This window comes from Meriones unguiculatus, chromosome 19, assembly GCF_030254825.1.
Source record: "Meriones unguiculatus strain TT.TT164.6M chromosome 19, Bangor_MerUng_6.1, whole genome shotgun sequence".
Taxonomy (NCBI): domain Eukaryota; kingdom Metazoa; phylum Chordata; class Mammalia; order Rodentia; family Muridae; genus Meriones; species Meriones unguiculatus.
In genome coordinates, this window is record NC_083366.1 from 56,980,903 (window position 1) to 57,005,088 (window position 24,186).

A 24,186-nucleotide genomic window follows, 5' to 3' on the forward strand; every position below is an offset into this window, starting at 1 on the left:
AAATTCATTGGTTCACCAAGCTCATGTAAAAGTATCTTTTATTTGCTTGATTTAGTTGTGACCTCAAACCTAGGCCTAGTCCTGGAAGCTTCTAGCCTCTGTACAATCTAATGTAAGCCTAGAAAGTTTTCAGCCTCTGAGACTTCCTGCTTAATAAGCTCACCCTTTCTTGTTCTTACTGAACTCTGGGCTGGCTGGATCAACTCAGCTGTTCTGGCTCAAACTCCTCTCCCAGCTGACTTATTCAATCTGGCTTTTCTTTTAGATTCAGATTGCTCTGCTTGGCCTCAAACTCCAGCAATCTGTTCTAATCTTCTGACTCCTTCTCATTCTCTGGCTTGTTCTATCTTCACCTGTGTCTAGCTTATTTTCTCTTCAACCTGTATCTGTAAAACTGCATTCTCTCTTCCTCATTCTCTGTGCTGCTCCCCTGAGTAGTTTCCCTTTCCTCTCTTCTCAGTGAGAGTTGGCCATATTCTATTCTGTCAGATCTTTCTCTGATTCATTACATTGTCTGCCACTCAATTAGACATCACTTTCAAACACAGGTGCTTCCTTCTACAAACTGACTTTACCCACATTGTTTGGGATTAAAAGTGAATACAACCACACCTGGACTTAAGCGTTTCTTTACCTGAAACTTGCTCTATACCAGACTAACCTTGAACTCAGACATCTGCTTGTCTCTGTCACCTGGATTAAAGACGTGTGCCTCCACCACTAATACCCAGTGTGCATTTCAACCAGATCACACAAACCTAGAAGATCTTTGGATATGATCTCTTGTCCAAGCAGCCATGTTCTGTATTAAAATTCCTCTGCAAGTTAGACTTTGGTGGAGTTGTTTTTTGGCTCCCTGTCTTGGTGAGGGGACATTTGTTCCTATCTCCCAAGGGGGAAAAAATGTCATACACGAAATCCTTATGGTGAAGGCCCTTTATCTTTTAAAAATAAAACTCCATCTTGTGTCCCATCCTGTCCTTGCCCCTCTCCCATTTGAAGTCAGGCCACAAGAAATTGTAATTTGACCATTGATTTGAAAGGAATACTGGAAGGTCACTGGTGAAGATTATCTTCCATATCTTACATGAGATAGTTGTCTGTAATGTCAGGAGGTGGTCTCAGCTTTTTGTGGAGTAGAAAATGAGATTAGGGAACTCTGTGTAATCCTCCATCTGTTTATATGTCCAATGTTTTTTTTTTTTTTGAGGTTATCCAATGTTCTTTATTATATTCTTTCAAAGATAACCATAGAGCAACAACAGGAGCTAGCAACTCTTCTGTCTGTGGACTCTCCTATAACAGTACAAATTATGTTCAAATAAAAAAAAATGTACATTTTCAAAATGCAGAGAGAAAAAAAGGACTAGTGAATACTCATCCCGAAATGGGACATCTGTGTTACCGAAGCTGAGGCCCAGGAGATATTGTAGCAGAGTAGGTGAGCGAAATTTTAGAATCAGAAGATACACACAAATAATATAAATTGCTGCCTCCACGAATGACATGGATATATCACTGATGGGCACACATTTAGCTTTCAACTGCACAATCCACATGAGACATGAACACACAAATTACATGAAGATGAGAGGGCACTATTGAAGAGACGGAGGCTGTGAACAGAATGTTTATACGGGTATACAACTAGACTTTGTTGGGAACAAAGGTCAACATGAATCTGTTCCTCAGACATTTGCAATCATTGGGGCAGGATGGGATCTTGGAGAGCAGGTACTTGGATCCACCATATAAAGCTTACTAATCATATATGTGTAAATATATATTCATATATATATATATATATAAGAGGAGGTCTCATTATGTAGCCATGGCTGGCCTGGAACTCCCTAAATAGGCCAGGTTGACTTTAAACTCAAAGCTGCCTATTTATGCCTCCGATGCTGGGATTAAAGTTGGGTGCAAGGTATTATAATCTTATTTTATCTAATTTTGGAAGGTGTTAAAATATTATTTGCACAGGCAAAGTATAAAGGCTCAGGAAAGCAAACTATGTTCGTTTTTGGGTTTTTGAGACAGGGTCTCTCTGTGTAGCCTTGGATGTCCTGGACTCACTTTGTAGACCAGGCTGGCCTCAGACTCACAGAGATGATCCACCTGCCTCTGCCTCCCTGAGTGCTGGGATTACCGGCTATTTTCTTTAGCTTCGACTGTGATTGTGAAGTCAGAATTTACATTTAGTTCTCATCAGGGCCTGAGGTGGCATTGTTTACAGTACCCTATCCTATTTTGGAAACAGACAACAAGTGGAGAAAGCCATAGAACAATGTATGTGACTGATTGGGACCATGGTCGGTCAGAGAACCAGAAGCCCCGGAGTCTTAATGCAATAAATAAATAAATAAAAATAAAATAAAATATAAAAAAAGGCTTTTCAGGAGAGCTTGGAAATGGTTTATGAGAGATCAATGGTGGCTCTAGATAAATTAGCTGAAATGAAAGCCCAGGAAAAGACAACTGGGGACTGGAGAATGAAGAAAAGGAGGTGGCTATAACCAAACACCAGACGAGAGTCATTTTTAAGGAGGAAGCCTTTATTTTGTCTCATAGTATAAAGAGGTAGGGAAGTAAGTGGTCATGAGCAGAGTGGTGCACCTGTAGTCAGGAAACTGATTCCCAACAGGAAGTGGGAGCAGGCCATCAAACCCCAAGGTTCACCCCCAATGACTCACCTCCTCCAGTAAGCCAGCCCCCCCGCCCCCTTACAGGTTTCACAGCCTTCCAAAACAGAATCAGCAGCTGGAGACCAAGCTCAAAAGCATGAGCTTATAGAGACGTTTCACATGCAAACCAAACAGAAGGGGTCCCTGTGGGCTCTCTTGGATTCCATCGCTGTTTCATTGTCAGAAGGAGTCAAATTCTGGACAGGTCTCCTTAAAGGGACAGAAGTAAACTCAGCCCCCACCCTCAGTCTTCAGTAGGGGTAGGTGTTCACTCTTTGCCCCTGGGCTGGAGTCTTTCCTCAGAAATCCCTAGTAACACCAAGGCTTGCAGGCCTCTAGGGCCTGAAGGAGGCGCTGGAGCCAGGTGGCTCTTCCTTCCTTGTTTTATAATCCTGGCCAGCTTCAATTTTATATAACACAGCTTAATCCACAGAAACAGGAGCCGCAAGGCAGGTTCTTTCTCTTTCTCTCTCTCTTTTCCCTCCAAGACACGGAAACCTTTATTTTCTCCGTACACCACAAACCGGTGCTGTTAAATAATATTGGATAATTGCACCTGTCGTACCTCCCATATTGTGCTGAGGAAAATAATTGCTGGTTTTCTGCTTTGCCGTTTAGCTGTGACTCCGTCATTTGACTCGGAGCATGTCATTTTCTCCCATTTTAGACTGTGTACAGTCAAACTGTGTGAAAGGACTCACAGATAGGGGCCCTGCGCGTGTGAGTGGGCGCGGGCCTCATTCAGCAATGATTTCTAATTTATAAAGCATTGAAAATCTGCAGCTATAAATAAACAGCTGACTGGCTTAGCTGCCTACTCAAAATCTTTTATTAAAAAAAAAAAAAGCACCACCAACTACACGAGGGAGGAAAACAAGGCTGCCTGGCTATGGAATAAATTGGGAGTCTGAGTCTTGGCCTGGGAAGAGAGCTGATGTATGCTGGGATGGGACCAAGGCTCAAATCTCAGGGATTCGGAGGTGACCTGGCATCCTAGCTTTTCCTTCAGCCCACTCATTCTCCCCACATGCACCTCAATGTGTTTGAGGATGGTTGCATATGAAACTGGCTTCCTGTTATGACAAATAGTTCAGGCGAGTAGGTGCAGAGTTGCTTAAAATAGCTCGTGGAACGTATGACCCTTTGGAAGGAAGAGGTGAGCGTGTTGCTTTTAGACAGCCAGGAAGTATTTACTCAAACACAGAACTGGTTTCCCTTGTGAGAGTGACCTGGAGACATGGCTTGGGTATGGGCCAATCAGAATCAGGCGTGGGGCTGGGAATGAGAAGGTGTCCCCCTCCCCTACACACACCTCCTGTCTAGCACTGCAAGGTAGGAGCAGTTTTCTTTTTAATAGCATTGCCATTTTGCTCAGCAATAAGAAGGGAAGGAAATGGGCTGGGAACTCAGCTGTCCATGTGACCTACAAGCTACTTCTGTCCCATCTAACCACCTCTGGATCCAGAAGTCCTCTGGAAGCAGTCTCTCTGGGAGCAATGGGTGGAGCCCACCTCTTGCCAACACTGGTAGCATCTTGGTAGCTTCAAAAAGATCATTGAAGGGAGTGTTTACACCATGGAAAGGGGCCAATATCATGAATCAGGAGCTTAATTTGTTGTTGGTCATTAAACATTTACCAGCTCACCACTATCAGGTCAGTTTAACTCATTGTAAAATGGGACCCAGTACATTTTACACATACATAGTATTGTGAAAGGCTAAAATGGGAGTGATTAGGAATTTCACTATTCAAATATGACTGCTGGCATCATTTGGCTTCTGTTATTATCATATTCTAACCACTAAGGCTCCAACATAGCATTGCAGGCAGCAAATGCTATATGTCTTTTCATGAATGTTTAATCAGCATTCATTATAAGTGTCTTGTTGCTTGTAATTTAACTACACCAGCTCCAAGAAGCACCTGTCTGCTTATTATGCATGTGCCCAGTGGGACACCCGGCCGAGGTATTTCTGGTGTCAGAACAGAACTGCACAGTGGCCAGCCATGCTGCCATCAAGGTTTAATTTGGTGCCAGGATAGTAAAGCCACAAATAGAAATGGACTCAACTGGGACAGGAGTGTATGATGCCTGTGAGAAGAATGCAGCGCAGGTCATCTTCAGGGTGTGGAAAATTTGGGCGATTCCCCATTGTGAGCTTCACATTGAGGCAGTTTCCACTCTGACAACTGCTCCAGGGCCTCTGCTGAGACCAGGTGCCCCAGGCACTTAAGAAAAGCAGCAGGTGTGAGCAGGAGCTGGAGCTCCCATTTCAAGGAGGAGGAGGAGGAGGAAAAAGAAATGCTGAGGCTCATATTCCCACCTCAGTAAGAAAGAAAAAACAAAACAGGGTATTTGGTACCTGCCCTATTCTGGTAGTCTTTCCTTGGGATGTGGGCTAAAAATATCACACTATTTCACACTCTTCTATACTTCCATAAGCCCTTACGGATCTTTTTGGTGTCTGCTTTTATCCAGCCTCTACCATGTGGCCCCAAGGGACCACCATGGTGTCCACATCGCAACCCACATGAGCCTTTTCCCCACCACCAGACACTGACCATTCTGTTTTCAGAAGGTGACCCTAGGAGGATCACCTAGGGTTCATGGCTAGAAACTCCAGCAGTTAATCTGGGCATAACGGTGAGAGCTGTTTGGTTGGAGCCCCTGCTCATGCCTTGCACAAGCTAATAAACTCCCATTTGCTCTTTTCCCCACCCTCCAACCCCACCTACAAGAAGAAATCTCGGGACTAACATGCCATCTCTCCCTGCCCCTGCTTTCTGGCTACCTACCCATGAGGGCCTGCCCAGGGGCTCAGCTTTTTAGCCTTAAATGGGCATAATCTCAGCTTCTGTGCCCCAAACTCATAAAACCACACCCTTGCTTTAGCCGGACAGATGTTTTCACTGACTTCCACCTGTGAGATAGGGGAACTCGCCCGGGAGCTGCCTCTCAACAAACCTGTCTCCATACCTTTGATTTGGCCTGAATTGGTTCATTTCGTTGCCAGAGAAACTTATTAAGAGCATCCATGGTACGAGATGGGTGCTGGCAGGAAAACCTCCCCCAAATTTCAGTAATTATGGAAAAAAAAAAACCTTTAGGGAACAGAACAGAAGGAAAGAATCCGGCATCTGTTCAAAAGGGTTCTCCTCATGGTGTGAGGGCAACACACAGGGTCGTAGCCATGGTTTAAACAAAGAGACCACGGACATGGTGTGGTGGTTGATTAAGAGTATATGCTTGCCCTTCAGAGGACTTAAGTTCAGTTTGCAGCCCTCAAGTCAGGTGGCTCAGAGCCACCTGTAACCCAGAGGCACTCAAGTCTTCTTCAGGCCTCAGTCTGCTGGGACTTGACTTATGAGCACTCGAGACCAGGCCCCAAGCGAGCGTGTCCATGCACGCCCTCAGCACCAGACAGGAGCTGAGGCAAAATGCCATTTTAAAGAGTTCCTAGACAGCCTTGGGGGTGACAGTTCCCCACCCACTACACGACTCACGTGGGAAGTGTCACAGATCTACGGTGACCTGCCTTCGGGAAGTATGAGGCCTAAGACTTGTCTTAGCCATAGACTGGAGTGGTCTGCATCGCGACAAGCCTCAGTCCAGTTACATAAGGGCCCTGTGCCCACATACCCACAAGAGACAACATGGAGGCAGGCTTAGTTCTCACTGCCTGGCCTGCTGAGGGGTTGCACAGAGACGGGCTTGGCACATCTTTGATTGGATATGGCTGTATTTTTATATGAGTCTGTCTGTCCATCAGTTATGGCTTCTGAATATGATAGCCTTCTATCTGTGTCTTAGGGCTTCTGTTTCTGTGCTAAAACACCATGACCAAGAGCAACTTGGGGAGGAAAGGGTTTATTTTGCTTGCACTTCCAGGTAACAGTCCATTACTGAGAAGGTCAGGGTAGAACTCAAGGAAGGACAAGAAGCTGGAGGTAGGAAGCCAAGCAAAGGCCATGGAGGAACGCTATTTACTGGTTTGCTCAACCTACTTTTTTTTTTTTTTTTTTTTTTTGGTTGGTTGGTTGGTTTTTGTTTTTTCGAGACAGGGCTTCTCTGTGTAGCCTGGGCTGTCTTGGAGTCACTTTGTCGACTCCAGGCTGGTCTCAAACTCACAGAGATCTGCTTGCCTCTGCCTCCCTGAGTGCTGGGATTACAGAGGTGCGCCACCATGCCTGGCAACCTACTTTCTTATACAGCCCAGTATAACCTATCCAGGGGCGGCACCACCCAAAATGGATTGTGTCCTCTCTAATTAAGAAAATGCCCTATAGACTGGCCTACGGGCCAATCTCATGAAAGTGTTTTCTCAGTTAAGATTCCCTCTTTGCAGATAATATAGGTTTGTCTCAAAAGGGGGGGAGAGAAGGTGACAAAAACCAACCAGCACAGCTGAGGATGGAATCAGGGATGATGGCTTAACTACTACCATTAGTGAGAAAAACAGCCCTGAGATTCAAATAGAACCCACTGGAGCGTGATCAACATTTCCCCTTAAAGAATATGGGTGATTAAAACCAAATCCAACCAAGGGCCGTAATCCCAGATCTGCAAGCCCTAACACAGAAATACAGGAAACATGAAAAATCTTTATATAAATGCAGCTTTCTTCACTCAAAAAGAATACAATTTTATCCTCATTTCCTTTGCCGGAAAATAGATGTGCCTGGAGATCATCAAATTAAGGGAAATAAGCCAAACTCAGAAAGTCAACTGTGTTTTTCTCCTCATATGTGGATCCTAGATTATGTATAGATACATGGAAGTGTGTGTGTGTGTGTGTGTGTGTGTGTGTGTGTATAAGAGACAGGGGGAAGATGAAATCAGAAGGTAAGCTAGGGGGAAGGAGCAGGAGTTACACAAAGGGGGGAAAGGGAAGGTTCTTGGGAAGTAAATATGGTTAAAATGAATTGTTCTTACAAGGCCCAGTTCTATGTAAAGGAGTATACAGCAATGAAAGGGACCTAAAATCCACCCGGAAAGTCAAAGGGTTCATGGGTTCTTGTGAGTCAGCCCCTTCACATTTACCCTTCTTTCCAGCTAGATACTCCTTTAATTTCCCAAGAACTTGTCTGTGCTTCTGTTCAAATCTGTATTCAAATAGAAGAGCCATTTCACAGCTCCTTGTGTTCCGTGTTAGCTGTTAACTGCTGCCCTAAATGTTTGCTCTGACAAGGGGCGGACTTCTCACCATTTGTTGTAAGTTACTCTCATTGCCCCAGTGAGTTTGCTGTAATATGAGACAGGTAGACAGACGTCAGTGTCTTTTATTTCCTTACACTTCTAAATCAAGGGAGACCAGGTCAGAAATAAACAACGAGCTTATTTAAAATAGTTTTTAGAGAAGTTGAGTTTATTTAAAAAAAAAAAAAAATGGCCCAGTCCTGGATATTGGGAGATATGGGAGTAGTCTTCATTGTGACAGCAACTTTTTTTTTTCCGTGTTTTGTCTTTTAAAGACAGGTTCTTTGTCTGCAGCCCAGGCTAGCCTTGAATTCATGACCTTCCTGATTTAGCCTCCAGCATGCTGGGATGCCCACTTGCACTGCTACTCCAGCTTGACAATTACTGTAATGTATGCAACATGTCATCTGAAGGTTAAGTGATTGCATGTTTCTAAGTTCCTGACCCCACACCCATTCTCTAAATGGTCCAGCAGCAGGTTTACGCAAGCTTCTTTAGCCCTTTTGGTCAGAAACAAAGTCCTCCATGGAGTCAGACAAAAGCAACAGATTCTGAGATGCCAGGAATTATCTGTCAGCCTTTCAGAAAACCAAGAGATCCCAAGCAAAGCTCCCTTTGTTTCCTTTATTAAAGTTATGCATCATCTCTGCCCTTTCTGTGCCCCCATGCTATTCTAGCACTGAAACAAAGAAATAATAATGAGAATAATAGAAAGATGACCAGGTCTATGTTCCTTCTTCCATGGCTCTTGGAAAATGGTGTGTAGTCACTCCTTCTTCATCCCTGGCTTCACTGTGGCACCTGTACAAACAGACACAGAGATGCCTCAGACAGCTTTTTCTTGAGCGGGTGGAGATTGGTGGAGCAATGGGAAGTCAAAAACACTTTTTGTCAAGGAGAGAACTCTGCTAAACAACCACTACTGTTACAGAGTTAGTTCCAGGCATCTGCTATGATTAAAGTCTTGGCCTCAAGGTGATGATGTTGGGAGGCTAAGAAACTTTTGGGAGGTGGAGCATCATGGGAGATTTTTAGATTATTGTTGTTATACAGGAGAAATTCTTGTACGGCTGGTAGCTGCCTTGGCTTTTGTTCCCATAAATTACTCTATGGTGTGAGATGTATTAATTTGTTTGATCTTTAAAAAGCACCGTCTGTGGATCTGTAACTGTATGCTACCTTCACCTGAAGCCAAATCAATAGAGTCCCCCCTCCAAAATCTGTGAGGTACATATAAAATTTTCTGCTTCTTAACATTTACTGTCTTAGGTGTTTCCTGACAGCAATGAAGAGCTACCTAATATGCTCAGCAACATGGGGAAGGCACCTTCCCACACAATTCTGTGTGTGGAGATTCAAGAGTCATTTTATTCTCTAGAGAATTAGATGCTGTGAATAGCTCAGAAACAGCGTTTTTCTTTTTGCTTCTAGCACATGGAGGCATGGGATGGCTCTTTAGTATTGCATTCTTACAGAGCTGAGCAATTTTCAGGCTCCCTTGTGTATTTAATATTTCTCTCTGACCGTGTTTCTCTACTTCATGGAAACTGCCAATTTATTAATAGGTCATCTATCTTATGTAGATGACGTCGCTTCGAACTCTGACTGGGAAACAATGTCTACGTTCTGGTTGGAGGGAATGTCTCACGGTGGAAAGTCTGCTGGTTGGCAGCTAGGGGGTTAGATCCACCACGGTTTACTCTAGGCTCTTCTTCATCCTCTTTCATATCTGTAAAAGGATAGACAGTGTTTAAGACCAACATGCAGCTCATTGGCTGGTGTGGCGAGGGAAGTGCTTTAACCTGTATGACTGCAGATACTATGCAGATCTTTATGACTCCCAGAGTCAGAACGCGATACACAGTACTAAAATGTGTTCCCAAACACTGACAGTTGTGTATCTACAACTACATTCCTCTGAGATGTTCAACTGGGAATGTGAAGACTATTCCCTGGGTTTCAATGGATCACCTTGGAAAAGCACAAGGCAGATGGCTATTTCAGCGTTCTTCACTGCCTTATGTGTTGCTTGTCCCAACATGCACCCTTTCTTCAACAGTTCTTCAGCAGGTACGCCATATCTCCACCCTGCCTATACACCAAACTTCTGGTCCCTGGTTCAGTGTCATGATCTACAACCGTGAGAGCTACTTTCTTGATTGCTATTTTCAGAACACTTTGTGAGAACTCTCCCTTCATACCTAGAGAAAAAACTCTCCCCACCCTACTCCTTTCAATAAACCGTCTGCTCTGATAGTCATTGGGAGAGCTAGCAGAATGAGAATGCAAAGGTGGGTTAGGCATCCTAACCCTTAAGAAGCTCAAGGCCTTCTGCAAAGACAACTCCCTAAAACTATAGCAACAGCAGTAATGCTACAATGATAGGTCTAGTGGCTAGAAGATAGAGGAAGGCCATGGAACTTTTAGAAAACCCATCGAGCCCACTCTGGGCAGCTCAAGGCAGCCATCTTGGATGAAATAAATGAGTAAATGTGAGGTAGACAAAGGCTGGGAATAGGGTGAGGGCATAAAGCCATGGAGGCTAGGAGCCATGTTAATGCAGAGGGAGGAAAAGGAAGGAAGCTTAGAAGAAGATGAAAAAAAAAAAAAAAAAAAAAAACAACACCAAGGTAGGAACTGAGTCAGAAAGGTTCTGTGTGTTTTGATGGCTGGGGCTATCTTCTGTAAGCTTAGGGAGGCCTTAAAGTATAAGTGGAGAGGAAGGGTCTGAGTTCACACAGATGGTTCTGTTGTGCATTAGTCGTTTAAAAGCATTAGGTGTCAATGAAATTCTGAGGGATCTAGTTTCTCTTCTAATACTTTCCACCTCCTTTGAGAAAGTAGCCTGGGTTGGACCTTGAACCTGTGATTAATTTTCCTGCCTCAGCCTCTGAAGCAGGAAGAAGCTTCAACTGCAGCCAGTCCTCGCTGCATTTTCTCCCTTAATCATTTGGTTCTTTGCAACAAATGGTAATTTGTTCAGGATGTAACTCTTTTTCTAGTCTGATGCTATGGGAGACTTCATCTGGGTTTTTTCCTTACGGATGCAGAGCTGGAGGAGAGACACATCAATGTCTGTACCAATCTCCATCCTGCGCATCCTGTGTACACTCTTGGTAAACAAGAGCCTGTATCTTTGTTAGCTTGCTTACTCATGGAGACTCAACTTGAACAAAACTGGACACAATGGGTAGCGGTGGGGCATACTGGGAGCTTGCTGCAGTGGGGATTTGAAAGATAATAAGTACAACGAGATTTTATTTTATTTGTTGTATATATTTGTTATTTGTATTTATGTGCAGTGTACCGTGTGTGTGCAGATGATCTCAGAGGCAAGAGGGTGTTGGATTCCCTAGAATTTGGGAGTAATGCTTTATGTTTTAATTCAAGATGTTTAACATTCAGTCTTGTAAAGAAACAATTTAAAACATCAATCATTGTCAAACTCAATACAACTGATTTAAAAAATTCACTGTTCTTGATAACCTCCTAGTAATTTAGTTTTCTTTATCTGCACTTCTACCCATCCTGTTTCAAATGGATTAGTGCCCCTCTTTCCTTCCCTTTTCCCTCCTGTTTTCTTTGTTAAATATAGATTTTTTAAAAGTCATCAGAAATCTTAATTTAGTGTGGCAGAGCATGCCTTTAATCCTAGCACTGGGGAGGCAGAGGCAGGCAGATCTCTGAAAATTTGAGGCCAGCCTGGTCTACAGAGAGAGTTTCAGGATAACCAGGGCTACACAAAAAAAACCCTGTCTTGAAAAACCAATAAATAAATAGACCATAGATAGATAGGCAGAAAGAAAGAAAGAAAGAAAGAAAGAAAGAAAGAAAGAAAGAAAGAAAGAAAGAAATCCTTACTCAGAAATTCAAGTGCCCCCAACATTTTAGAATTAGATGCTATACATTTGAAATCCCAATCCCTCCCTCCCCCATAAGTTCCTGTGGATTGGAATCCTGGATTGAAATATTGGTTTTAAGAGGTTGGTTTTTCATTTTTTTTTCTGGTTTTGCATTTGAGTTACTTTGCTTGTAGCATAGCATCTCGTTTAAACATTTAATTTCCCAGAAAACACTCCCATAAGATTTTCATGAACTAAATTTTCCAAGAGAACTAAGTGTGACAAATCCAAGTTGAACATCTTTCTCTGAGGTCTCGGCCTCTCCTCAGAAGTAACTCACTCTGGGCCCCTGGGGGACTGCCTGCACCCACAAATTTATGCTTCCTAAGAACTCAGAGAATGGCCAGGAAATGCCATTTTTGTTTAATGGAACACTAGCTGAATGGGAAGGAGGTGTTTGTAAACCAACCAGGGCAGAGTTTCTCTGTATCTCCTTCCAGAATTAAAACATAAACATCACCCGCAAATTTCAGAAATGTTGCACCAAAATGATTCTGGATGTCTTCACTCCCTTTGATAGCTGTTTGTTGCCTACCTCTGTATCTGGCCTATCACTGTCTCTTTTGACTGTCCTTTGAAATGGATTAACTTGGCAGATAATTGGTTTTCACTGTCCCCATAGATAAGTGTCATCGGATAATATCTGAAACCTATAGCAGAGTTTCCCCATTCTTCTGTAGCACCCCCACATGGGCTCCCCTACCTGCTGTCCCCATCAGTCCATCAGTATTTGGTTCAATGCATTGATGTGTGACTGTCCTTTGTTCTGTGACTATGTAAGCTCATGTAATTTTTTTTGTTTGTTTGGTTGGTTGGTTTGGTTTGGTTTTTCGACACAGAGTTTACTCTGTGTAACCTTGGCTGTCTTGGAGTCCCCTTTGTAAACCAGGCTGGCCTTGAACTTACATATAAGACATGTATAAATGGGAACCACATTTTAACAGTTCATGTCCCTCAAGGCCTCACTGGGTGAGAGAAGACCCTTACAGGATTTTCTTTCTCATGCTGGAGGGAGGGGGCTTAGCACATTGTTCTTTGGGTTAAATGAGATGTTATTTAGGGTTCTCTGAGAGGATGCCAGCTTGCATTTGTCCTGCCAGCTTTTATAGGGCCCACTTGAGCCCTATGAACAAAAGCATCCAGCAGTGTGGTCTTCTGGTTCGGACTAAGTTTTCCTTTGGTTTTGGGGACGAGTGGAGGACAGGTAAGGAAAAAGCGTCCCCATGTACTATGAATGAGAGGGAATCACTGACCCCATGTCCACTGGTTGATCTTTTCTCCAAGCAGGTAGATGCTGATGCTCAGGATGGCACTGGCAGAGAAGAAGATGATGATACCCAGTGGACTGAGGAAAGCAAACACTGGGTATACCCAGTTTCCTGTTTGAGCGTAGCGCCACAGGATCCTGTATGGACAAGAAGCCAAGACGATTAAAATCACGGAGGCCAGCAAGCTATTTTCACCTCAGGCTCAGCGGGACACTGGAAGACGGCAGGTGAAAAGCAGCCGCAAAGAACGTTTGTCAACACCTGAAGTGTTCCCAGGAATTCACATAAGAGAGTCAGTCATCTCTTGGCATTGTTGCTTGTTTGTAATAAGACGTCTTGTTTGGGTGGACTGAGTAGGCCTTCTCCCTATTTCTGATCCATCTTGGTGAAAGGATAGGAGAGACCAACAACACATCGTCATATGAGTACATGACTGAATTACTGCTTTCTTTGAGATTAACAGCTGGCTGAGACATTGGACCTGGGAAGACAGGGTCCACCTCACTGCCTGCAGCGGAAGGAGTGATGTGTGTTGATGTTGGTTTTGGTACCTAAACGGACAGTGCAGCTTTTCTCAGCTCTCCATGTCATGTTGACATAGGAGGGGGGGGTGCACCCTCAGTGGAACCCAGGATGCCTGTATTGTCCCTGGACTTCAGCTCACAGGAATGCTTAGGGACCGAGCACTAGGTAGGAAGAGTTAGTAGGAAGGCTCAGAACTTACTCACACGAGGATAGAATGTAAGTTGTCTCTGTGAGCCAAAGGAAAGACAGGAAATGCTGGGAGAGAAGCCATGATGTCTAAGTGAAGCCTTAAAAACGCAGTTTGCTGAGAGCCAACTGCGCCGAAGATGCCAAAGTCTGGAATAACTTGAGACACAGAATATGTGTGAAGGGATGATGTTGCCTCAGCTGTGCAGCTTACAATTGTTAAATGTATAGAATCTGGAAGAAGATTCTGTGACTGAAAGGCTCAGTCTGCCACCTATAAGCTGCGTTATGTCCAGCAGTGTATTAACTCTGCTGGTGTAGACGGGGGATCCAAACACATCCACCTCATCTGGGTGCTGTAAGAGCTACTGAGTGAAAGCGCATGTTTGTTACTAGCGAACGTCATGTGGAAGATACGTAAGACAGTGCCTGGCATGGGGGGCTTTGGCAGGAGTTCCTAAGTGGCCATGTTCACAGAGGGACAGCACAGTAGAGCTCTCTTGTAAGAGGGAAGATAGGCCAGGCCTGAGAAATGGAATCCCAGCGTGGCTGTCTGTTGAAGGAATTCAGACAGAAAAATGAGGCTTTGTGCTTATTTAAACTTTCAGAAACCTGAATTTCAAAAGCATTTGGTTTGGTGTTTTGTGGACAACGGCTAATATTTGGGGCCAGGACTAGGATGAGGCAAAGGGGGATCTGGAGCATAGAATTCACAGGCTCTCCTCTGTGCATCAAAGGATACTGTCAGCGGTGCAGAGGCGCTGTCTATGGGATGCCGGGAAATGTGTGCAAATCATATGTATATTAATAGGCTAACATTTAGAATACATAATTTGCCAAAATCAAAAATACTCCCAAACAACCTAAGTTGAAACAGACAAATGACTCAGGTAGACATCCTCCCCCCACACACACACACAGAAAAAAAAAAAAAAGAAACACAAAAAAGTAACAGGATCATATCAAGAGGTGTCAGGTGTCACTAATATCTGGAGAATGAAGATCAAAATCATGAGCTATCACATCATTACACAGAATGGCTACTATTAAAACAAAACCCCAAGCAAATCAAACCATAGAACACACATGAGGAGATGGAGAAGTTAAATCTCTTCTGTACCGCTACAGAAGAAAACTGTGCCGAAGTTCTTCAGAGAGTTAAGACAGGTTACCACCTACCCCCCAAACTCTACCGCTTGGTAATGCACTCACAGACTTGAAATTAGGGACCCGAAGATCTCTGTCCATTAGGAGTTATAGCCCAAGGGTGGAAAGAGCCCAAGAGTCCATTTGATGGCTGAATGGAGGAGCAAAACATGATTTTAAGAAGAGCATTTGAATGTAGGTTACTACATAGGTGTGAACCTTGAAGGTGCTACGGTAAGAGAAAGACACATATAATCCCATTTGTAGGATGAGGCCGTGGTGTCAGATTCATAACAGAAAAGGTCGATGATAAGTATGAGGGCTCTTAGAGAAGGGATGGGAAGATGGATCTCCTGGGTTCAGAGTTCTGGGGGCGGGGGAGCAGACACTGGTGATGGCTGTATAGTGTGAATATGCTTAATGCCGCTGAAGTACACACTTCAAATGAATAAAGTGGTCCATTTCATGCTATGTTTATTTTTTCACAATTAAAATCAAGTTAGGGCACTGTGATAGTTAGTTTTATGTCAGCTTGACACAAGCTAGAGTCATTTTTGAAGAGGAAACCTCAATAGAGAAAATGCCCTCACTGAATCGGTCTATGGTTAAGCCTGGGGTGTGTTTTCTTAATTGATGATTGATGTGGTCAAGCCCAGCCCATTGTGGGCGGAGCTACTCCTACACAGGTGGCAGCTGTTATTCTTGAGGGGTGTGATGGTTAATGTTGACTGTTAGCTTATAGGATCTGGAATCTTTGAACACACCTGTGGTAGGTTATTCTGATTTGGTTAGTGTCTTAGTTGAGATTTTATTGCTGTGTACAGACGCCATGACTACAGAACCTCTTGTAAAGAAAAACATTTAACTGGGGCTGGCTTACAGTTCAGAGGCTTAGCCCATTGTCATCATGGCGGAAGCATGGCCGCATGCAGGCAGACACGGTACTGGAGAGGTAGCTGAGGGTTCTACATCCAGATCCACAGGCAGTAGGAGAAGAGAGTGCCACTGGGCCTGGCTTGAGCACCTGAGACCTCAAAGCCTGCCTCCAGTGACACATTTCCTCCAACAGGGCCACACCTCCTAACAGTGCCACTCCCTGTGAGCCTAGGGGCCATTCTCTGTCACATCATCACAGTTAGCGTATCCTATGAGGGATTCTCTTGATTAGGTTAACTGAGGTGGGAAAGCCCACCCTAACAGTGAGTAGTACCATTCACTAGTCTGGGATGCTAGACTGTACAGAAAAGAGGAGACAGTTGGCTAACTCAGCAGCATTTATTGTTCCTCCCCTTGCTGGCTGCGCATGCCCTGTGAATTCTAAACCTGCTTTTCTTTGCTCCATGATGCCTTCCCACAGCACTCCTTCCTTCTCTGTGTTCTTGGAGCTCGTTGCGCTTTTTTTTTTTTTTTTTTTTTTTTACATTTTATCTACTTTCCAGCCCAGACTCCTGTAGTTTGTTCTCATGGCTCATTTTCACTTAGAATCAATTCCCTGAAGGCTGGAGCCTGGCCTTATATGACTTTGTTTTTCCTAGCAGGACCAGCTCACTATTAGGACAACTGTGTGTTTGAATTTCTCTTGATAAGGTTAGCATGAGGAACATGCCTTCCCCTGCCCCTCACCATCACTTTAGACAGAGTAAGGTAAGGTGTTTCGGCAGTGAGAGAGCAGGAAGGAATGAGCAAGCCTCCAGATGTATAGGTGACTAAAGCTTTCAAAAAAAAAAAAGAAAAAAGAAAAAGAAAAGAAAAAAAGAGAGAGAAAGAGAAAGAAAAAGAAAAAAAAAGAAAAGAAAGATTTTTAGTCATCATTCCTCTGCAGGGACAGACCTCCAATTTTGCAATCTGAAAAGTGACAGAAAGCGAACAGCACGGGGGAGACAGCACCCAGGGGTCCGTGTGGATATTTTTAAGCCACTGTAGTATGGTTTTATTAGAATGATGTCTCTCTGGTGCTGAGCTAGCAGCAACTCAGAGACTCGAGTCTGTTTCTCATGCCTGCCTTGGCCCAGCCCGTGTTCAGAACCTCATTCTTGCTATGCCACCTCCCCATTCGACCATCTCAGTTGGCACACCCCAAGAACGGACCTATCGCACTCCTTCGTGGGTGTCAGCCACTGCAGAACTTTATAGCTCTATGTGCTTGTTAGAGTCTGGAGGTGCGTTTTGGCTAACAGGGCAGGGCTAGCAGGCAGCCAAGAGGGCTAGCATGCCCTCTTTATCTGGACTAGACTGAACTATGGAAGTGTCCACCCCGGGACAGTAACAAAATGCCCTCAAGTATACTTATATTCCATTTATTCCAGTACAAAGCTGGGTCTAAAGCCACCGTAGATGGGGGTCTCCTGTTTCCGAACCTAGTTCTTCCTCCACTGTGCACACATGGCCAAGAGTCTGCTCAGTTCCCAGTGTGTACAAAACCACCGTGCTGGAGGCTGGGTGAGTGAGCAGGTGGGCATAAATAAAGCTTGCTGTAGTCTCATCGCTTAAAATCTTTCTTTAGGTTTTGTTTCTAACTTGGTACTTATACTTTGTTCCTTCTCCTACTAGGTCACTCTGCCTGATGACCTCATGACCCCGGTGTTTAGAGGCCAGCTTAAATTTAAGTCACTGTCCTCCATTCATGCTCTGAGATTAATTGTAATTTTTGAGAATTTGTCTGACATCAGCTCCCCTGAGTCTCCACTTCTCTGCTTCCTCAGTCCAAATGTCCACACTTCAGCTATGGTCGCCACACTTTCCTTTGTGGTTAACTCACAGAACTTACTGACTCTTTGGCTTTGAAAATCTTTTTAAGGCAGAAAAGCACTCAGTCTGTAAGTGCAAGTTTGCTGAGATGTATTCATGATCCAACTTTTCCCTGTCCTCCAGTTCTTCTGAGCTTCTGCTTCCATTAGTGCTTTAGTGCTCTTATTCCTTCTGCCTGAGGTGTCTTCCTTGCCTCTCATTTCTTCTGACTTCATCTTGCTCTTTCTCTGGATCACAACTTAACATGATTCCTCCCCTTAGAAAGCCAGCCCTGACTATCACCCCACAGCACCCTGCTCTCCAAATCACCAGTTTCATTACTGTGTCTTCCTTGCCCTGTGTCCCTTCTCATTCTCAGGCAGTCCATAAGAGCCACAGGCTCCCTGTACACCCTGGGTCCTCAGTGTCTAAATCATACAAGATGGCTTCAGGACGGTTCTTAAAACAATCATCCTACAAGTTGTCCCCACCAGAGCTTTGTTGTCTTAAAGTGTCCCTTTGTTAAAAGTCAAAGATCCCGAGGGGTGGAGGGCAGTGCAAAACACTTTATTCTCATGGAAATTATATTATACAAGGACATTCTTCAAGAAAAAAAAAAAGCAAGAAAGACTTTAGCACTTAGGGGGAAATGAGGAGGGTTAGGGAGAAGAGGAAGATTATGGGAGGGAAAGAAAGGTCTCATGGGGTTCTGGGTACCAAGCTGGTGACATCTGTGAAAAATGTGTTGCCAAAGAGCCTGGGATGTTCCCTCCCCACGTCCTTTGTAATGACTTCTTGTGTTTTCCTCTTATCATTAACTGAGTACTAAATGGCTTCCCACACAGAGACTGGGGTGATGGTTGCCATCTGTGTTCAGTGTTCAATTCCTGTGCTGGATGGATTGGCCCTTTAAGGCATGAAATGGTTTCATAAGCGAGGCTGTGGAAGGTAGGGCTGGGGATATAACTCTTTGGTAGAGCACTTGCCTACCATGTATGAGGCCCTCCTTTCAATTCCAGCACCATGAAACTGAACAAAATGACTGTGATGGTTTGAATGAAATTGGCCACCACAGGCTCCTAGGGAGTGGTGCTATTAAGAGGTATGGCCTTGTTGGAGTGTGTCACTGGGGGTGGACTTTGAGATTTCAGATGCTTGAGCCAGGCCCAATGGCACTCTCTTCTGGCTGCCTGACAATAGGAAGGGTAGAACTCTAGGTTCCTTCTCCAGCCCCATCTCTGCCTGTGTGCCACCATGCTTTTCACCATGGTGATAATGGACTAAGCCAGCCCCCATTAAATGTTCTCTTTACAAGAGTTGCCATGGTCATAGCGTCTCTTTATAGTAATAGAGAGCCTAAGACAGTAATATGCCTCTGTAATTCTATCACTTGGGAAGTAGAGCCAGGAGGATCAAAAATGAAGATCATTGGGTTATTTTCGGCCACACAGAGAGGTTTAGGCCATCATGAACTACATAAGATGTTGTCTCAGAAAAAACAAACAAGCCAGGAAAGAAAAGAAGAAAAGAAGGGAACCGGTCATCCTTAGCACCAGGCAGAAGGTCATGTGCTCTATTACAGACCACTGGGCTGCATTACCAAGAGTGAGTGTCATCAGGTGACTGAATGACAAAATCGAGGCCATTTACTTGGTTCATTTCCCATGTTCTGCAGGTCTCTGGCAACTCCCCTGTAGGCACTCGTGTCTGAGGCCTAAGCTGATACAGGATAGTAGCATCTGGCTCCACCTGCCAACTGCCTTTTTAGATGGAGTACAGATGGATGCCTCAGATCATTCATTCAGCCACTCACTCATTCATTCATTCATTCATTCAAATATAATTGCAAATGACACTGAAATCAACATATTCTTGGGAACACATACTTGAGTGCTACTTAGCAATAACTGCTTTTCATAAAGGGGTAGCAAGGAAGTCGTGGCTTGCTGTGTGTGTGTGTGTGTGTGTGTGTGTGTGTGTGTGTGTATTCAGGCATGCTCATGTATCTTCCGAATGTGAGCCTCTCATGAATCATAACTGTTAAAAATAAAACGATAAGAACCCCTTTCCCCTGGAACTCTAAAGATGGGTTAGATCATCAGTTAAACCAACAAAAGGATCGATTCAATGGCACACTTGCAGGGACTGTTCATTTGGGTCATTGTCAGCTCTTACCTGATAATGTAGGCAAAATTACAAGCAGACAGCAAGGAAAGCCCTAGCTTCTTGGACGGGTAGTGGTGTGGTCTGAGAATGGTTTCAACCAGTAATAAGGGCAATATGGCGGTATGCTGTAGGAGAAAATATGACAAGCTGTGAGGCAGGGCTCCCAAATGTTCACAGTGCCCACAATCTCCTTGTCCCTTTCCGCTCTATCCACTTGTACGCTGTCAGGTTAATCCTTCCACAACTTGAGGTAGATCATTCTCCTTGGATGCCCAAGGTCCTCCTGTGACTTCCTCGTACCTGCTATGTTGGTCTAAACTCCTCTGCCTGGGTTCTAAGGCTCTTTGAAATGTTCTGCCATCCTCTCCTGCTCTGCCTGCTGCCTGCTGTGCCCTTTTAACACACATGCGTGCACGCACACACACTCTTCTCTGAGTACACTCTTACAAATACCTTCTTTTACACTTGGACAGGGCAGTGTCCCTCATTCTCCTGTGTGCTCTGCTGTTCTCAACCCAGGTGCCTCACGGTGTTTCCTCTCCATCCCTAGACTGTGTCTTCTGCATGGGTGCAGATCCTCCATGCTCTTTAGAGCTGATGCAGCCTTCTGCGGTGCTATCTGTAAAATTCCCCTTCTGCCTTTTTCTCTCAGTTTGAGGCCGTTATATCTGGTGCCACGCTTATAGAGTGCATCCCTAAGCAGGGGCTGGGACAGAAAACACACCCCACATTCCCTGCACTCCGCTGGACTACTGTCAGCACTGAGCTCCGTGCTGCCCCGGATGGTAGATGGCCGTGGCGTAATCATAAGGCTCCCTCCGAGACTCTCTTAACCCGCATCTTCCCCTCATGTTCTCTCTTTACAACCATCTGCTTTGTCATATCTTTCAAATACTTAAAATTCCATCAAGAAGCAAACAAGCAATAACAACAACAACAAAACAAAACAATGTAAACCAGGAAGCCTAACTTTAAGGAATGGAGTTGTTGGTGAAGGGTGCTGGGGCTGCTCCTTTCTGGATTTCGGAAGCTGCTGTAGGATAGATCCCCGGCGGTCCACACACAATGCTCCCTTCGTTTGCTGAAGGCACCACAAAGCCCTTCCATCACTGTGCACTCTTCTTTACACAGTTCTTTGCAGCTCCTTGCTTCCAAAGCCTCCTGATTCTGAGTCCCAGTGGCTGTCAGCATCCCCAGGGTTTGAGAGCATCTTTGTGCTCCTACCCAGTCTATGGAGCTGGAGCTCAGGTCTCTGGCTAGGGGCACTCCTGGCTGTCAGTCCCACAAAGCTTGTGCTCAGGAGGAGTCCCCAGGAGGTGGTAACTTCTTTTGTCCCTTGTAGCTAGAGCCCAAGCAGGAGATCAGAATGAGCTTCAGATGACACAAATTATGACAGGTTTAGTGACAAGTGGGACTGTCGTAACAAGGAGCAAATGTTGAGGATAGGGGTGGGGGCATCATTGGGTGATGTGTCCCAGCCGGGGTCACAACTGGGTGATACTGAACAGATCAGTATCCAAAGGGCCTGGCTTAGGATCCTGTGTTGTCCTAACAAGGCATGGAGGCAGACAGCATAGCTTTTAGGCACTTTGTTTGTGCCTGGTCCTGAAGGTACTGATTGACTAGATGGATATGCACATGGAGAAAGTTCTGTGTTCTCTCTCATGCCTTGTACTTTTTAATGGATCTGATTACAGTCTGGTGCTTTTGTGTGTTCCTCCAGCGAAGAACCATGGTGTTTACAGGTACCACCGTCTGGATTCCATCTTGGGGAAGTAGCTGAAGACCTCGGGCCTTGGGCTTTCTTGTCAAATGGGGATGGCACACAAACACTTTTGGTAAGTGCACGTGAGTCACTTAGTCCTAGGTCCTTGACTGCATCTGGTGACCATCTGCCATGGTTGTGGCTATTACTGTTGTGAATTCCATTCTTCTTATGGGTGGGCTCAGGGTGGAGAAGAGGTTCGGGTGTTCATAGCTCTAGGTGCTTGGATGGTCCTGGCCTGCACTTTGCAAGCTATGGGAGCAGAGCCATCATGGGTCATGCTGGGGACTCCCGGCCCGGTCCACCACAGGTGCCAAAGCTCCCAGATACAGCAGGCTCTGATTCCTGATCATACTCAGTGACTGATCTAGGTACTGTCTCCATCTAGAAGCCACCATGGGGAGCTGAGGGACAGGGCTGTCTGCTTTGCACAGTCGACACCTGCCTCTCTTGCTGCCTTTGCTCTGCAGCAGTGGGGAGGATCCAGCTTCTATTAGGAATCATTAACAGGTCCATTATGCCCGCCATTGAGCTGACAGATTTTATTAACCTCGCCCACAACCAGGAGCTCCCTGTTGTCTGCACTAATGATCATTGGGAACAGAATTCCTGTGGAATAATGCAGTGTGTTTGCATTAGGAGTAAATGAGTTCATGGTGATTAATGCTTTTACAACCAGCAACTCAGGGATGCATGGCTGGCCACCTCTACGATGTTCCTGCCCTTTGCAAGTGACATTCAATTGGATTTCCAAATGAACTCTCCCTGATGGCTTCTGGGAAATTCACTTCTCTGATACCATTAGTGATGGTCCAGAGCTGGCGGCTCCATACCAGTGAAAAGGTCTTTAAAAGAATCACACTTTTTCACAGGGACTTCAGATAAGCAGGAGTGAGGCAGAAAGACTGTCATCCACAGACTTTGTAAATACTGAGCCACTGAGCAGAGCCACGCATGACACAATAGACCTCTCACTGTTTCAGATGTGTCTGTCTCACCTCACACTGACATGAATCATATAACCTTTACCCCAGGGCTCACAGGTTTTGTTATTTTGTTTTGTTTTTTTTTTTAAATGGGGAAGAAAAAGAATTCAATAAGAGAAAAAAAATCAAATATGCTTTCTGCTTCCAACAATATCTAATAATTAGGCTGGGATTGACACAAATTAGAACGCTGCCAAAAATTACCGAAAACAGTGACTCATTCTGTATTTCAATTAACAGTTTCTCAGTTTCCCTTATAAACAGCGAAGCTGACAAAAATTAATTATCTCAGAGGGGGTAAAATATTTTCTTCGGAAGTAAACAAAACATCACAGGCTGAAACAATGGCATATGTAAACAGAGTGGGTGGAGCAAACTTAACGCTCCTAGTCAATGAGGTTGTCATTCAGGTGGATTCTCCTTTCAATGTGTCTTTCCAAATGCAAGGAGAATGCTGCAGTCTTCCAGTTACTATTCCCTCCTGCTTATTCCTTCTCCCTACTCTTTCTATAATGCCAACTTCCATCAGGATACCTTGAGAACGAATGATACTTGTGAAATATTAACTTAAGTATTAGTACAATAATTGCACCTTAGATTCTCTGGGGTTGTAAATAATGACCAGAATGTCCTGGCCCATAGAACATTCTTACAAGAGTGCAAGAGTGGTGACGGGAAGAATAATGATGATGATTTTCACATGTGTTCCTATTCACCTCCTACTTGAAGAACAGCAGCTGTTGCAATGGCCTTGCACAGGGGCTAAGCCTACAATGGATACCTTCTCTGCTTGACTCTCAGGAAGCAATCCTTAGCCAATGAAGCAGCCAGTGGTGTCCACAGGCTTCTTGGTTTCTGGTTGTTTTGTTTTTGTTTTTGGTCTTACTCTGCAGTACGGGAGTGTAGCCTGCTCATGGTCATGGAGGTTCCAAAGACTCTATCTACAGGTCAACCAATCACCTAAGACTCTAGGGGTGGGAGAGAACACTTAATTTTCTCCAGTGAAAAAAAATATAGAGAGACCACATGGTTTACAAATCAGATGCTAACTTTAAAATGTTTGGTCTTTTCTTCTTTCCTCTATTTCGTTTCCTTGCCAGAATCTTTCTTATATTGAAATGACTCGCTCAAGATTAACAAGCCAACCTCTGTCCTCTTAGGGCAGACATCAGGCAGTTTCTCCTTTAGAGGCCCTTTCCTACCCCAAGCTGATGGCATACTGCTGGTTCATCCGGGCCCTGGCACTGTTACCATCTCCTCTGTCAAGACAGTGCTTGTATCTAACAATCGACTCCTAGTGTTGACTTTTCCCAAACAAAATCGAAGCATTAAGTGAGGGAGGGGGCTTCTGGATTAGGATGGAGGGGGGAAGACTCCTCTAAATGTGGGTGGCACCATCCCATGGGCTGGGGTCTCACAGGACAGGGACTCAAAAGGAAAGTGGAGCTGAACGCTCACATTATCACTCTCTGCTTCCTGACTGTGAACACAGTATGACTCAAGCCCTTGCCACCATGACTTCCTGGCAACGTGGCTTCCCCTCAACTGTGAGCCAAACCAACCCTTCCTTCCTAAATTGCTTTTGTCAGGTATTTGGTTGTAACAGTGAGAAAAGTGACTAATATAACTTTTT

General features: G+C 44.6%; 1 protein-coding gene across 2 annotated transcripts in view; it reads right to left on the reverse strand.

The window, feature by feature from the left end:
- Window positions 1-8,030: 8,030 nt before the first annotated feature.
- The window catches only part of Adtrp (androgen dependent TFPI regulating protein), an 82,147-nt gene continuing 65,991 nt past the window's right edge, over window positions 8,031-24,186 (reverse strand). For both annotated transcript variants that reach the window (XM_060372437.1, XM_021661014.2), the window contains 3 exons: window positions 19,812-19,927; window positions 13,038-13,189; window positions 8,031-8,683 (listed from right to left, as the gene is read on the reverse strand). In XM_060372437.1, coding sequence (XP_060228420.1) covers window positions 8,649-8,683; window positions 13,038-13,189; window positions 19,812-19,927 — 303 coding nt within the window. In that variant the 3' untranslated portion in view covers window positions 8,031-8,648. The remainder of the gene's footprint in view (window positions 8,684-13,037; window positions 13,190-19,811; window positions 19,928-24,186) is intronic.